Source organism: Scyliorhinus torazame, chromosome 14 (assembly GCF_047496885.1).
Source record: "Scyliorhinus torazame isolate Kashiwa2021f chromosome 14, sScyTor2.1, whole genome shotgun sequence".
Lineage (NCBI taxonomy): Eukaryota > Metazoa > Chordata > Chondrichthyes > Carcharhiniformes > Scyliorhinidae > Scyliorhinus > Scyliorhinus torazame.
Genome location: NC_092720.1, coordinates 91,997,249 through 92,013,632, shown reverse-complemented (window position 1 = coordinate 92,013,632; position 16,384 = coordinate 91,997,249). Strand labels below are relative to the sequence as shown.

At 47.8% G+C, this 16,384-nt stretch overlaps 1 protein-coding gene and 1 long non-coding RNA gene across 3 annotated transcripts in view; one reads left to right on the top strand and one right to left on the bottom strand.

Moving 5' to 3' along the window:
- schip1 (schwannomin interacting protein 1) overlaps positions 1-16,384 on the top strand; it is a 1,157,911-nt gene that overhangs the window by 910,288 nt on the left and 231,239 nt on the right. The window contains exon 1 of one of the 2 annotated variants that reach the window (XM_072474485.1): positions 15,221-15,584. The exons of the other annotated variant lie outside the window; for it this stretch is intronic. Coding sequence (XP_072330586.1) covers positions 15,579-15,584 — 6 coding nt within the window. The 5' untranslated portion in view covers positions 15,221-15,578. Of the gene's footprint in view, positions 1-15,220; positions 15,585-16,384 lie in introns of those variants that run through there. 2 annotated transcript variants of the gene reach the window in all.
- Positions 14,556-16,097, bottom strand: LOC140389880 (uncharacterized). The gene is made up of 3 exons (XR_011934503.1): positions 15,597-16,097; positions 14,819-15,018; positions 14,556-14,713 (listed from the first exon to the last, which is right to left on the bottom strand). It is a non-coding gene; the product is annotated as an uncharacterized lncRNA (long non-coding RNA).

Genomic DNA, 16,384 nt, shown 5'->3' with positions numbered 1-16,384 from the left:
GAAGCACCCCCGACAACGCTGTCCGGCCCGCGCAGCCATCTGCAAAAGCTGCGGGAAAAAGGGCCATTATGCGGTGGTGTGCCGATCCCGCGAGGTCGCCGCCGTCCCGGGGCCACAGGGAGCCCTACAAGCAGTCTATGCCTCCCAACCCCCCCAGCACGCCATGTGCGACCCGCAGGCGCAGCCGCTCTGGGTCCCGACCACCGCGGCCCCGGGAGAACTGGGAGCCCTGCACGCCGCCTACGCTCCCCAACCCCCCTCCCCGTAGTCCATGTACGACCCGCCGCCGGCGCTCCCGATTTGGGTGCCGGCCAACACTCTCCACGGAGAGGTAGGGGTTTTTCGTGTCCCGAACGCCACCCTCACCCCCGTCCCGCGCCCCACGCCTGACCCGCCGGCGCCACCTACCTGGACCCCGACCACCGCTGTCCCCGGTGAGGGAGCTCCTCGCGCTCCTTGCGCTCGCGGCCCCACGCCTGACCCGCCGGCGCCGCCGACTTGGGCCCCGACCACCGCTGTCCCCGGCGAGGGAGCTCCGCGCGGTCCTAGCGCCCGCGGCCCTGGCGCTCGCAGTGAAGGAACTCCGCGCGGTCCTAGCGCTCCCCAGGCACCCCAGCACACCATGTGCGACCCGCAGACGCCGCCATTTTGGGTCCCGACCACCACGAGGGGAGGAGGGGCGCCGTTGTGCGACCCGCAGACGCCGCCATTTTGGGTCCCGACCACCACGAGGGGAGGAGGGGCGCCGCCATCTTGGACCGCCACCGACCTGTACGACGCATGGGGGCGGCCATTTTGTCCACCCCCGACGCCATCTTGTGACCCCTCAGCCACGTGCGATGTATGGGGGCGGCCATTTTGTCCATCCCCGACGCCATCTTGGACGGCAACAACGGACCCCACCCCACTACTACAACCATGGCTCGCTTAGGTTACGCTCGATCAGGCTCGGCCCCGGACTCTCCAGACGACGATGACAACGGTCCTAATTAACGGTCACGAGACGCCATGCCTAGTCGACTCCGGGAGCACGAAAAGTTTTATACACCCCGACACGGTAAGACGCTGTTCCTTAACTACCTACCCCAGCGCACAAAAGATTTGCCTAGCTGCAGGATCCCACTCCGTACAGATCCAGGAATTCTGCATAGTTACCCTAACGGTACAGGGGAGGGAATTCAAAAACTACAAACTTAACGTCCTTCCCCAACTCTGTGCCCCCACCTTGCTGGGCTTAGATTTCCAATGTAACCTACAGAGCCTTACGTTTAAATTTGGCGGCCCCATACCCCCACTCACTATCTGCGGCCTCGCTACCCTCAAGGTGCAACCCCCGTCCTTGTTTGCGAACCTCACCCCGGATTGCAAACCCGTCGCCACTAGGAGCAGACGGTACAGCGCCCAGGACCGGACCTTCATTCGGTCCGAAGTCCAGCGGCTACTAAAGGAGGGCATAATCCAGGCCAGCAATAGTCCCTGGAGAGCGCAGGTGGTAGTCGTGAAGACAGGGGAGAAACAAAGGATGGTCATTGACTATAGCCAGACCATCAACAGGTACACACAACTAGACGTGTACACTCTCCCCCGCATATCCGACATGGTCAATCGGATTGCCCAGTATAAAGTCTTCTCCACCGTGGACCTCAAGTCCGCCTACCATCAGCTCCCCATCCGCCCAAGTGACCGCAAGTACACAGCCTTCGAGGCAGACGGGCGATTATACCATTTCCTATGGGTCCCTTTTGGCGTCACAAACGGGGTCTCGGTCTTCCAACGGGAGATGGACCGAATGGTTGATCAACATGGGTTACGGGCCACGTTCCCGTACCTCGACAATGTCACCATCTGCGGCCATGATCAGCAGGACCACGACGCCAACCTCCAAAAATTCCTCCAGACCGCCAAAGCCTTGAACCTCACGTACAACGAGGACAAGTGCGTTTTTAGCACCGATCGGCTAGCCATTCTGGGCTACATAGTGCGCAATGGGATAATAGGCCGCGACCCCGAACGTATGCGCGCACTCATGGAATTTCCCCTCCCGCACTGCCCAAAAGCCCTGAAACGCTGCCTGGGGTTCTTTTCGTATTACGCCCAGTGGGTCCCCCAGTACGCAGTCAAGTCCCGCCCCCTAATACAGACCACGACCTTCCCTCTGTCGACAGAGGCTTGCCAGGCCTTCAGCCGCATCAAAGCGGACATCACAAAGGCCACGATGCGTGCCATCGACGAGTCCCTCCCCTTCCAGGTCGAGAGCGACGCCTCCGACGTAGCTCTAGCGGCTACCCTTAACCAAGCGGGCAGACCCGTGGCCTTCTTCTCCCGAACCCTCCACGCCTCAGAAATCCGCCACTCCTCAGTGGAAAAGGAAGCCCAAGCCATAGTGGAAGCTGTGCGACATTGGAGGCATTACCTGGCCGGCAGGAGATTCACTCTCCTCACTGACCAACAGTCGGTAGCCTTCATGTTCGATAATGCACAGCGGGGCAAGATTAAAAATGACAAGATCTTAAGGTGGAGGATCGAGCTCTCCACCTTCAACTATGAGATCTTGTACCGGCCCGGAAAGCTGAACGAGCCGTCCGATGCCCTATCCCGCGGCACATGTGCCAACGCACAAATTGACCGCCTCCAAACCCTCCACGAGGACCTCTGCCACCCGGGGGTCACTCGGTTTTACCACTTCATCAAGTCCCGCAATCTCCCATACTCTTTAGAGGAGGTCCGTACAGTCACAAGGGACTGCCACATCTGCGCGGAATGCAAGCCGCATTTTTTCAGGCCAGATGGAGCGCACCTGATTAAGGCTTCCCGCCCCTTTGAACGCCTCAGTCTCGATTTCAAAGGGCCCCTCCCCTCCACCGACCACAACGCGTATTTCCTTAATGTAGTGGACGAATACTCCCGCTTCCCTTTTGCCATTCCCTGCTCCGACATGACCGCGGCCACAGTCATTAAAGCCCTGAACAGCATCTTCACGCTGTTCGGTTACCCCGCATATGTCCACAGCGACAGGGGGTCCTCTTTCATGAGTGACGAGCTGCGCCAGTTCCTGCTCAGCAAGGGCATAGCCTCAAGCAGGACAACCAGCTACAACCCCCGGGGGAACGGGCAAGTAGAAAGGGAGAACGGCACGGTCTGGAAGGCCGTCCTACTGGCCCTACGGTCCAGGGATCTCCCAGTTTCACGGTGGCAGGAGGTCCTCCCGGACGCTCTCCATTCCATCCGGTCGTTATTATGTACAAGCACTAATCAAACGCCTCACGAGCGTCTCCTTGTCTTCCCTAGGAGGTCCTCCTCTGGAACGTCGCTGCCGACCTGGCTGGCGGCCCCAGGACCCATCCTGCTCCGAAAGCACGTGCGGGCACATAAGGCGGACCCGTTGGTCAAAAGGGTTCACATCCTCCACGCAAACCCCCAGTACGCCTACGTGGAGTACCCCGACGGCCGACAGGACACGGTCTCCCTGCGGGATCTGGCGCCCGCCGGCACCACGCACCCCCCCCCGACACCATCAACCCAACCGCCCCCCTTCCTGCCACCGCCGCACCCCACGACCGCCCCCTTCCCAGGAGTATCAGTCCCCCTCCCCTTTGCACTGACAGCTGAAACCGTGCGGCTCCCGGAGGCGACAACACTGGTACAAGCACCACCACCACCGCCGGGGCCGAGGCGATCGACACGGACGACCAGACCGCCCGACCGACTCGTGGCGTCGATGTAAAACAAAGATGGACTGTTCAATGAACATTTTGTTTTTCCTATACCCTCTGTAAATAGTTGTAACAGGACGATACTGTCCAATACTGTACTACCATGTAACTGTTCTATCCTCCCAGGACCAGCCCTGTAAACCCTTACCACCATACGAAGCATCACCCCGCCGGGTTCATTTTTGACAAGGGGTGAATTGGTAGTATGTATTGGGGATTATGTGGGACTGGAAGCCCTAATGTCATTGGCTGACAGATCCCGGGTCCTGGTTGGCCGTTGACCTCAAGCTCCGCCCTGAAGGCGAAGTATAAGAAGCCGGTGCCTTCCCCCGCAGGCCAGTTTACTATCGGGCTGCTGGGGAACAGACACGCTTAATAAAGCCTCATCGACTTCACTCTATTCGTCTCACGGAGTCTTTGTGCGCTACAGAACATTGCCCAGGTATGGCTTGTCCACAATTTTGCATGAATTGCCACCTAAGAATCTCACCAAAAAAAAGTCATCTTTGCATCAACAAAAATATAATTTGTATGCAAACTGAGATCAATTGAATTGAAATAAATAGTGTGAGATTGCCACTTTGTGGTGCTTGTATATTTATATTAGGTGTTTACTGTGCCTCAGCCATGTCAACCCCTCCGCTGATTCGGAAGATTGTGGGTTCAATTTCCACCTCTGCCCAGCTCTGAAGGAGTGCTGCATTTGAGAATTGCTCATTTTCAGGTGTGACTTTAAACCAAGGTTCTATCTGTCCTCCCAGGTAGGTATAAACAAAATCTATTACACTATTACAAGAGCAGAGGTGCTGCTACTGCCATGTCCAATATTTTATCTCACAACCAAAATCGTTAAACCAGATTATCTGATCATTATCTCTTTACTGTTTGTGGACCTTGGCGGGATGCAAATTGGCTGCCACATTTCAGACATTACGACTGTGATTATATTTCAAAAGTACTCAAGCTGTAAATTCTATGGGGCATCCTGAGGCCACGAAGACACTATGTAAACGTTCTATGTACAAGTCAATACAAAGCAAATTTTAATGTCGCCAGAGGCTAACAGGACAGGTGATGCCAGTGAATGGAACTCTGGAGAAACCTGCTCGGGGAGATTCCACTTTCCCCCTGTTTTTTGGAGGTGGCAGCTTAGCTTAGGTCAACCAGCACCGATGTGAAGTTAACGCTAATGCATCCATGCCTTTTACAAATGATTATCTATTGACATGTGATCCATACATATAATAATACCAATAACTTGTACTAATGTGGCATTTTTAATAAATTTAAACATCTTAAGGTGCTTCAAAATTTGACACTGAGTCACCTCTGGTGATATTAGAGGGCAAAAGCTTAGTCAAAGAGGTAGGCTCAAGGAGCATATTTAAGCAGAAAAGAGAGTCAGAAGGCTCAGGGAGAGAAATTCCAGGGCATTGGAGCTAGATAGCTGAAAGCCGGCCCACCAATGGTGGAGTAATTAAAATTGGGGATGCTCAAGAGGCCAGATTTAGAGGAGTACTGAGCTGTGGGTCTTGGGGGAGATTACAGAAGTAAGGTGCAAGACCCTGTAGGATTTGAAACAAGTATGTGGAATTTAAAATCAAGGCATAGCTTAACAGGGAGCCAACAGGTCATTGAATATGGGTGATAGGTGAACAGGGTTGGTGCAAATAAAGATGAAGCCAGCAGAATTTTTGAAGATGTCAAGTTTGCAGAGGATAAAATGTGGGAGACCTGCCAGGAGCGGATTGGAATAGTTGAGTCTAGCAATAACGATGGCATGGATGACATTTTAGCAACTGGAGCTGAAGGAGGGAAGGAGTCCGGCATTTTATGATGGTAAAAATAGGCTGTCTTGGTGATGACATTGATATGTGGTTGGAAGCTCACCTTGGGGTCAAATGTGACACATTCAATGATGATCCTAGAATAGTAAGCAGTTTTAGGAGTTACGAGCAGGTGCTTTTTGTGATCCAGCAGCTATGGTGAATGGCTGAACCAGTTATCAGCCATATGCATTCAAGTCTGCATCCCAGGGAATTTACATGGAGGTGCAGATAAAGTAAGGATAGGAGGTGGTGATCTCATTGGAGAGATATTATGATGTTTGCAGATTGAAATCATAGAGGATGAAAAGGTGCTAGGTGCAGAGACTAAGAAAGAAACGTTGTGAAGATACATCAGTGATACTGGGGTGGGCAGTCGAGAGCGGGGATTTTAAATGAGAGATGATAAAAGTGAAAGAGGTGAGATGTTCGAAGGATGAAAATACCAGAGGAGTAGGAGGACAGGCCAAGGAAGTGTGATTTGGTGTTAAAAGATACACCTCCATTGTGTTGACAGGGAAAATGGTGGAATATATAGCTGGCTTAATTGAGGTGAGAATGGTCGTCATCCCTCAGTCAGATTTCTCTCAGGCCATGGAGTCCATAAGACCATAAGACATAGAAGCGGAAGTAAGGCCATTCGGCCCATCGAGTCCACTCCACCATTCAATCATGGCTGATTTCAACTCCATTTACCCGCTCTCTCTTCATAGCCCTTAATTCCTCGAGAAATCAAGAATTGATCAACTTCTGTCTTAAAGACACTCAACGTCCCGGCCTCCACCGCCCTCTGTGGCAATGAATTCCACAGACCCACCACTCTCTGGCTGAAGAAATTTCTCCTCATCTCTGTTCCAAAGTGACTCCCTTTTATTCTAAGGCTGTGCCCCCGGGTCCTAGTCTCCCCTGCTAATGGAAACAACTTCCCTATGTCCACCCTATCTAAGCCATTCATAATCTTGTAAGTTTCTATTAGATCTCCCCTCAATCTCCTAAACTCCAATGAATATAATCCCAGGTTCCTCAGACATTCATCGTATGTTAGGCCTACCATTCCTGGGATCATCCGTGTGAATCTCCGCTGGACCCGCTCCAGTGGCAGTATGTCCTTCCTGAGGTGTGGGGCCCAAAATTGCTCACAGTATTCTAAATGGGGCCTAACTAATGCTTTATAAAGCTTCAGAAGTACACCCCTGCTTTTATATTCCAAGCCTCTTGAGATAAATAACATTGCATTTGCTTTCTTAATTACGGACTCAACCTGCAAGTTTACCTTTAGAGAATCCTGGACTAGGACTCCCAAGTCCCTTTGCACTTCAGCATTATGAATTTTGTCACCGTTTAGAGTCGATGCAATGATCCGCAATAGTTTTTTGATTTTAGGATATTGGTTTATACAGCAATACATGATCTGAAATTGGAGTTTTCCCTTCTAAATAGCCACATCTAAATATAAAAATGGTGCTGAGTTCTTTACACTAATGTGGCTTTGCACCAATAGCTACATGTTCCAATAGTAAGTCCAGGAAAATGCATATCACCTCTTGATTGTTCTTTGTATGGTATATTCCTATTTCCTTTTGTATTCTTATGACTTATTTTTAATGTTGCAATCCTGGATTGAATGTTAAAAGAACTAGATCTATTATAAATGAAAACATACGGCAATGTTCAGCAGTTCATTATCAGCTTGGAAACCTCACCTTACAAATTAACACATCCAGTGTGGATTTACCAGTTATTTATTTGCAACGTTGATGTGATACTTATGGTAATAAGGAAACATCTCTAAATTCTCAAATTGATACTGATATATTGCAGCATTTTCTTCCTTCAAAACAAACAGTTGTGCTTATTTATAATTATTTGATCCCCTTACTATTTTCGGCTGAGGAATTGAAAGAGGAGTCTATTTGTCATTCATTTTCTCTTCCACAGTGATTACTTCTAAGTAATGAACTCTGTCTGTGTGTATCCACTGTGATTTTAAATATGCTCTTACCTTGACATGCTTTCTGTCTGTGCATAGATTGTTGTGTAATTTCGAAGGCATTTATTCTTACCAAATTTCAGTACTTGAGAAACAAAACGTTGGAAACACTTGGCAGTTCAGGCAGCATTTGTGGAGAAAGAAACAGAGTTAATCGGTTTAATTTTAACTCACTCTAAGATCCATTCACTTACACAGTAATGTTTCAGGTTGAAGGCTTTTCTACACAAATTGTCAGTCTTACTGAATGTTTCCATCATTTCTGATTTTATTTCAGATTTCCAGTATTCACCTTTTGGGGTAACGTTTAACTTTTGGAGGTTGGAAAACTCTCGATAATAGATTAGTTGCCCGTGATACGCCTTTCTCACTATTGACTTCCACATAGAGTGACTGGGGTATTAAACAGGTGGCCGTGATCCCTTAACCAAGTTGCAAACAACCACTTATATTCTCACACTAAAATAAACTTTTGTTTGTGTTTTGTTGCTCTTTCTACATTTTACCATCTCTAAGTTACCTGTCTTCAGTGATTTTTCTTTGATGGTTGGATCAGCTATTAATTCCCATGAGTAGTGACACTGATGGAAACCTCGTCCTGTATTGGCGGGGGGGGGGGGGGGGGGTGATGAACTAAAAGATTTTGTTTCAGATTCTTTACAGACTGTACTAAATTCCCCTGTAGATAAACTGGATTTGAAGTTGTATTGATGAAATCACATTCTTAGCCAAACGATCTGACCTCAGTACTTGCAAAATATAGCCCATTGTCACCAAAGACTTAATTCGGCATTTAATGTCTGGAGACAATATCCTTCACACAATTTATCACTGTACTACTTGTGGTGTGTATTGTGCAGTAGAGCTCTAGGGAAATTGAGTGGCAGTCAGTAAGTTTGAAGTTCATCTTTCTTTGTCATATACAAGTCAATAATGGCTTTTTGGCACAGCCACTGCAGTGCAAGATATATTTTCATAAGTTCTTACTGATTTGATTTCTATTTGAAGCAAAATTAGCCACATCCTGATATATGGACAGTGTTCTGATTTATTTTGGGGAAGTGCTTGATGAAGTGTGCCAATTTTCTTTCTATATTTCTTAATTTATAAAAATCCCATGACTCTCTCAATAACTTCTTCGCACAAGCTTTTTGGTATCAAATCTTATTGTTTATCCACACTGATGGAATATTAATTCATCTTCAGTACACTTCGATCCTTCCGCCCCAATCACACAGGTTTTTGTGAGTCGTTGTTAGCCACTCACATTTTAGATAGTATCTTCCTCTGTTGAACTTTAAGAAATATAAAATGTTTACTTTGAGGTCATTGTCCACTTTATGAGACCTGTGCTTTGAGAACCAGGGCCGAGATTCTCCCGCAATCGGCGGGGCGGCCCATATCGGCGCCAAAGAGTGACGTGAACCACTCCGGTGTCAGGCCGCCCGGAAGGTGCGGAATCCTCCGCATTTCCCATACCAGCCTCCCCGAACAGGTGCCGAAATGTGGCGACTAGGGGCTTTTCACAGTAACTTCATTTGAAGCCTATTTGTGACAATAAGCAATTTTCATTTCATTTCACTTCCAGGGGCTAGGCAGACGCTGGAGTGGTTGGCGCCGCGCCAACCGGCGCCGAAAGGCCTCCACCGGCCGGCGCGAGGTGCCACATGCGCAGGACCACCATCGTGTTCTGGCGCATGTGCAGAACCACTGCTGTGTTTCCTGCACATGCGCAGGGGGTTTCTTCTCTGCACCGGCCATCGCGGAGCCTTACAGAGGCCAGCGCGGAGGGACAGAGTGCCCCCACGGCACAGGCCCGCTCGCAGATGGGTGGGCCCCGATCATTGGCAAGGCCGCTGTGGGGCTACCCCCCCCCCCGAGGGCTGGATCCCCGCCCCCCCCCCGCACCCCCTGAGGACCCCGCAAACCAGGTCCCGCCGGTATGGACCTTGTCTATTTCACGCCAGCGGGGCTGGCCGAAAACGGGTGGCCGCTCGGCCCATCGGGGACCAGAGAATTGCCGGGGGGGGGACGGACGCGATCCCTGCTCCCGCCCGAAAACCGATGCCGGAGAATTGGGCAGCAGGCATTGGAGCAGCGGGGCGGAATTCACGCCGCCCCCCCCGGCGATTCTCCGACCCGACGGGGGTGGGAGAATCCCGCCCCAGTTGTCTCACAAAAACATTAAATAATTTTTTCCTATCCCTGTTCAAATTAACCTAATTTCTGCTGTGATCACTATGTTATTCTGCATTTAAATCCAGATCAAGCTATTCATTGCTTTTTTAACATGCTGTGTCACAGTTCTTCTGTGTGCATCAGCACTATCCTTATATTTGACATGTGTATTTGACGTCTTTGAGGGATACCTCTTTGGCGTGATCATCATTCTTTGTATTCTCAAAGATTTCATACATAATGTTGTTCAGGCTTGTGGTCAGTTTTAACATGAATGCTATTGGCATACACCGTAAAGCAAACCTTTCAAAGACAATTGTAATACTTTGTGACTGCTTCTCAATCTGCAGATACCATGCCTCCATATCAGTCAATAAATATGATGCCACAAGCAAAAGGCTGCCAACATTCATTACACTTTTGCAGCAGTACAGCCCTAATCTTGTCATTGATGCATCAGTGCAATGTTTATTGATCTTTCTGGATTATTCTGAACTGACAGAATTCAGGATTAGGTGTCTCTTAAATGTTCCCAGGCTTTTTTGTGTTTATGATTCTCGCTCCAATTATTAGGTTTTTCAAGCAATTAGCTGAGAGATTATGGGCTGGATTCTCCGTTTCAGGGACTATGTCCCCACGGCATCGTGAAAACTGTGGCCTTTCACGCAATAACTACTGGCATCAAAAGGCCACAAATTCACAGCCCTGCAGGGGGCTAGCAGGGATCCGTCGTGAAGCTCACAGCTCCAGCTGCAGATAAGGGTCCCCGCACTTCCAGGTAACGGGCCGCGCATGCGGCCGCGCCGTGTTCCATGGTGGACTCAGACCCGGACCACCCGTCCAAAAATACCCCGGCCCCGTATGAGGCCCCCCCGGCTCTCCGATCGGCCCGCCCCCAACCATGGCGGCCGTGTATCCCGAACGGCAGGACCAGATTAGATCCACGCCATTGGGACTTCGGCCAGCCCCGCCGAAGAATAGCAGGACGGGCCTCTGGCAATGGCCGCAGGTGAGTGATACGCGGCGCAGCGTACTTCCTGGGTACGCCGCTTTTCGGAGGTCGGAGAATCGAGGAACCGGCGCCGGTCCTGATTCATGTGTGGAAATGGATTCTCTACCCTGCCACCGGATGAGATTTCGGCGTCGGGGTGTGGAGAATCCAGCCCTATATCTTCTCAAAATACTTTTGTTGAAGAATTTACATGCATTATGAAATGAAATGAAAATCGCTTATTGTCACAAGTAGGCTTCAAATGAGGTTACTGTGAAAAATCGACCATTTGGGGAGGGGGGGTTTTCTACCTATCTTTTCTGCACTGTGGACATGACATGTACTCAAAGCGAAAAGTGTTAAACCATCAACTGCAAAGCATGCTTACCAGCATTGATGTCACCAGGAAAATCAGTTCAGTGACTCAAACAGATAATTGTCATTATTCAAATTAACTTGTTTGGTAACTTGAATTATTTTCCACCATTTGGCACTGTTTTTCACTTTGGGCAAACTCCAAATGATTCTGTCATCCATCAAATGTCAAGACCCTTAGAATGCACAGCACCAAGTATAAATTATTTTTATGATATAATTCTGAAGTGGAGATGTAAGAATCTGTAGCTTCTATAAGGAATAGTAAACACGTGTTTCTTAAATTTTGTTTCATTCAACTTCAGTCGCCAAAAACTAAAACATATTTAACTTGCTAAATGTTTTGCATTTGTATTCTATGCAGAATATTCCCACAAGTTAGAAACCTGAAATTTCCCTTTAAGGTTTTTATGGTCAAACCAATTTCACAATTTGCTGTTTAATTTTGTCAAGTCACTAATGAGTTCACCCATTTCATTACTTCATCAATTTTCTTTACGCCCCAAAGTCACCCATGCTAACAAGCCGTACTTGACATTTCTTCTGCAAACCCAATAGTATTTCTTGCTTTGGGTGGATTATTTTGGTGACTTGTTTATCATTGTTGATCTGCTATCCTTCAGACAAGCAACATAATCCTTGAGATAAATCAATTTCTGTTTAACTGTTCTGTTCCACCTTATCGCTTTAATGTCTTCCAGACACATGTTTGCTGTTGACTATTCCATCACTTTTGTATTGGTCTTCCTAAAATTTAGACATATTCCATAATTTCTTCAAATCTCTCTGAGATATGGCATTCAGTTTTACTCCTGGGACCAATATAAACATGTGACTCCTACTAATGGCCTGTCTTGTGAGCTTAAACTCAAACGTATTATATCCACATAAAACACCTTTTCTTCGATAATATGAACATGATTTTCCCTGCTCTGCAATTTGTGTTATGGTTACATACCATCTTGTAGAATGACTACTTATGGCAAATACTAGAAAATGTTGGACTTAAACTGTATTTTACACCATCTATTATTTTCACTCCTCCATTTCTTTTCACCTTGATGGATGGTATTTCAAAATGTTCATTTGAATTCTTTCCTGACTACTGATGAATGGTTTGTTTTTCCTCACTGCATAACTCTCCTGCTTGTTTTTTTTAAATTGTCTCTGATTCCCTTCTATTCTATATTATTTTATGTAAAGTCACATCTTGCTCCCTCAGCAGCCCTCCTTCAGCATTAATAATTCCAAATATTCTCCTATCCTTCATTAAGAATTAATTCAGTTCACCAAATTTATAGGTCTTATATGGGCCTTTAATACTTTACAAAATGGCCAATGATTTCTCAGGGGGGGGGTTGTACATCATAACATGGTTTATTTAATTGGTCACATTTCATTTAGGATTATGGTGGCTCTCAGACTTACCTGTTATTACTCGTGATAGCAAATTCCCTCCTTCCTCAGAAGTTATAATTTATAAATATTTAGTGGAAAATTTAATGGAGCTTCTGAAGAAATAGGCAGGGCAGTTAGTATTTCATGTCACTTGCTATTTTACATTTGTTTTTAAATTTAGAGTACCCAATTCATTTTTTTCCAAGGGGCAATTTAGCATGGCCAATCGACCTGCCCTGCACATCTTTGGGTTGTGGGGGCAAATCCCATGCAAATACGGCGAGAATGTGCAAACTCCACAGGGACAGTGATCCAGAGCCGGGATCCAATCTGGGACTTCGGCGCCGTGAGGCAGCAATGCTAACCACTGGGCCACCGTGCTATTTTACATTTACCCCAACGGTTGCTAATATATATTTTTTTATTCATTCTTGAGATGTGGGCGTCGCTGTCTGGGCCAAAGTTGTTGCCCATAAGGGGCTGGTTTAGCACAGGGCTAAATCACTGGCTTTGAAAGCAGACCAAGGCATACCAGCAGCAAGTTCAATTCCCATACCAGCCTCCCTGAATAGGCGCCGGAATGTGGCGACTAGGGGCTTTTCACAGTAATATCATTTGAATCCTACTTGTGATAATAAGCGATTTTCATTTCATTTTCATCCCTAATTAATCTGTTACTCTATTTCTATTATAATCTATTACCAATTTCCTGCCAAATTGCTGGACACTGTAGGCACATGGAAAGTGGCAATTTCAACATTTTTACTTCCACTGAGAATCTTTGTTTCAGTTACAGATTGTACACTGGTTAGTTTGCCCTCTTTTTACCTTTCATTCATAACTAGTTGCCACATTTCAGCACCTGTTTGGGTACACAGAGGGAGAATTCAGAAGGTCCACATTACCTAACTGTTACCACATCTTTCGGGACTTGTGGGAGGAAACTGAAGCACCCGGAGGAAACGCACGCAGACACGGGGAGAACGTGCAGACTCCACTGTCTGTGCAGAGTCCCCGTGTCTGCGTGGGTTTCCTCCGGGTGCTCCGGTTTCCTCCCACATGTCCCGAAAGACGTGCTGTTAGGTAATTTGGACATTCCGAATTCTCCCTCAGTGCACCTGAACAGGCGACGGAATGTGGCGACCAGGGACTGCTCACTGTAACGTCATTGCAGTGTTAATGTAAGCCTACTTGTGACAATAAAGATTATTATTATTTATGTCACCATGGGCTGTGATATGACGAGGGGCTTTCATGCCAGCTGCGACTATCAGGAAATTACAGGCGCACCATTTGCGAGATGTGTGCAGCCAGTAGTAGGCACGATAACCCACCAGACATTGACATCTGTGAACTCAACCCCCCGTGTATTTTGTCTCATGTAAAATAGTTTACAGGAATCCTTTACATTTAACGTTGGGTAATAAAAGAACGGGATGGTGGTGAGGAACTACCCATTTTGCTGTGCTTGAAAACAGCATTATATAAATTCGATCATGCACATTAATTCCTCCAGTCTGGATGAAACTAGTTGATTAATGGCAACATTGATAAAACGGCTTTAAATTCTCCCAGACTGATACAAATGTTATATCTACAACGTTTCTAATTGTATCAATATATTGTACACTATATTAGCTGGCCACGTCTCCAGGCACTGTTTATAGTTCCTCCAATACTTGCAGGCCAGCGGGTGACAATATGAGTGCAACCTAACACAATGATGCAGCGGTGGAGGGGGGCAAGATTATTTGTGATAGCAAATGAGGCGTAAAGATTAAAGCACAGATTAGCTAGCAGGAGCCGGTGTGGCTTGCCACTGAGCGATTTTCCTCGACCTACTAGGAACATATTTCGAGAGTTTCAGGAGAGTTTTAAATTCTACCCATTCAGAAGTAAGCAGTTGGATTTCGAGGCACGTTACCCCCCCCCCCCCCCCCCTCCACATCCTAATTCTCATCTGATTTTGAATTAATGCGTGACATCTTTCTCAAAGAACGAACTCAACCAACAACACAAAAAAAGGACCCGAGCAGATAGGAGAAAATGAAGCTGATGTAAAATAAAGAGTTGCAGTCTTGGGATTCGGTTGTCATGGAAACTGTTTAATTCTTCCTGCCGGGGGCGGGATTGTCTGGGGCTCTGACGAAATCTTCAAGTTGGTCCATTGAACCCCACAAGAGGCAGCTAGCTCCCTTCCCTCGGTGAGATGACAGTGCCGGGGACATTGCACTGCAGCACACTAAGCAAAAAAAAACAAAATAGGCAGACTACGACTCAACAACAACAACAAAAAAAGGGCAGAAATAAAAATCAGAAATCCTTCAAACCCGATTTCCTCACTCACACTCTCTCGGTCTCGGAATGCGCCTGGCCGAATTTGAGCCTTTAAAAGCTGACGCCAGAGTGAAAGAAAAGCCTGGCGGAACTGGCGGGCAAAATAGACTTTTCGCAGCCTCTTCAAATGCACAATCGCTGTTCACCTAACTTCAGCTCGTAAATCCAGGTGTGCACTGGCGGGGAGGTGTTTCGTTGGCTTCGCGCCCTCTGAACAGAAAGATATGCGTCAGTGTGGCTCTGGGTGCTTAACCGCTTGACGGATGATGCTCGTAAAAATGAAGTAAAGGACGGGCACGAACATGTGATGAATGATTTAAAACACGCGCGGAAACGAGAAGCACTCCCCCCCCCCCCCCCCCACACAAAAAAAACACAACTTCCATGAATTAATCAGATGAGGCAGGCGTTTTCATACAAGGTCGAGGCTTGTAGGGGGGAGGCTGGGCACCCAGAGGAGTGGGGAAAGAAAGGCTTCTCAGTTTGGGAGGCGCCGGCTGGTTCTTGTAGCATCGCCGCAGTCCGGGAGAGATTTTGGCTGACATTTATTCTGGGAGAAGTCTTGTCTGTCGCCCTTAACTCCCCGCGGCCGCCAAGGAGATCTGAGCTTGGTTGTTCCGCGCTGAAGTGAATTGAGGAATTATTTTCGAACTAGAGTTCTGGAGGGGATGGGCTCCGGAGGAAAAGGAAAGGGATAAACGATTCGTATGGATAAGAAAATTGTGATCTGAACCGGACCAATGACTTGATGGGAGATTTTGGATGAGAAAATGACTGTAAGTACTGACCATTTAAGTGGGTGCAGGCTGCAATTGTGGCGCCACTAGTGTGCCTCGCTGTGTAGTTGTATCTATCTGGTTACAGTGGTGAGAATCTCCACAAGTTCTGTCGTGTTTTTTCCCCTCTGCATCTTCTGTTCACGTGAACACTGCGAGAAATCACCCCCCGCCGCCCCAGTAGTTTCTGAACTACCGTTGCTATTAGTTGGGGAAATGCACATTGTTTTGCGATGATTTAACCCCAATGTTGTCGAAGGTGTGCAGATGGAACTTTAGTGAGAATACTCCCACTGCTTTGGAAATGGCCCAGCTAGCTGAGCGGGACAGTGTTAGCGGTGTTACACTGGCCTGGATTCCACCCCTGCTACTTGCTCCCTGAGGTGTTGCCCGCCTCTCTGCGGGTCTGCTCCAGCCACTGTCTGGCTGATCGCTCCGAGCTGTCTGTGACTCAGTGCCGGGGCGGCGCAGCCCAGCCCAACCTGCCAGAACTGATTTTCCAAATCCACATACTTGTTGGCTGACGTAAAAAAAAATGACGTTAAAAGGGAAACGGTGAATGTGCAACCACAACACCCAACAAAATTACTCTGCACCCGACAGGGTGGAGTTCATTTTCCACCTCGGCAACTGTTTATTTTAAGCCTTTACTCCAATGTCTTCAGACTGCATGTGTTTCATTGGGAACCTAGCCCTCAGTTCAATTCGCACTCATTGAAACTTCCACTACAATCTTGTCACTGTCTGACAAGTCCCCCCCCCCCAAAAAAAAGAAATACACACACACAAAAAACAGGCGT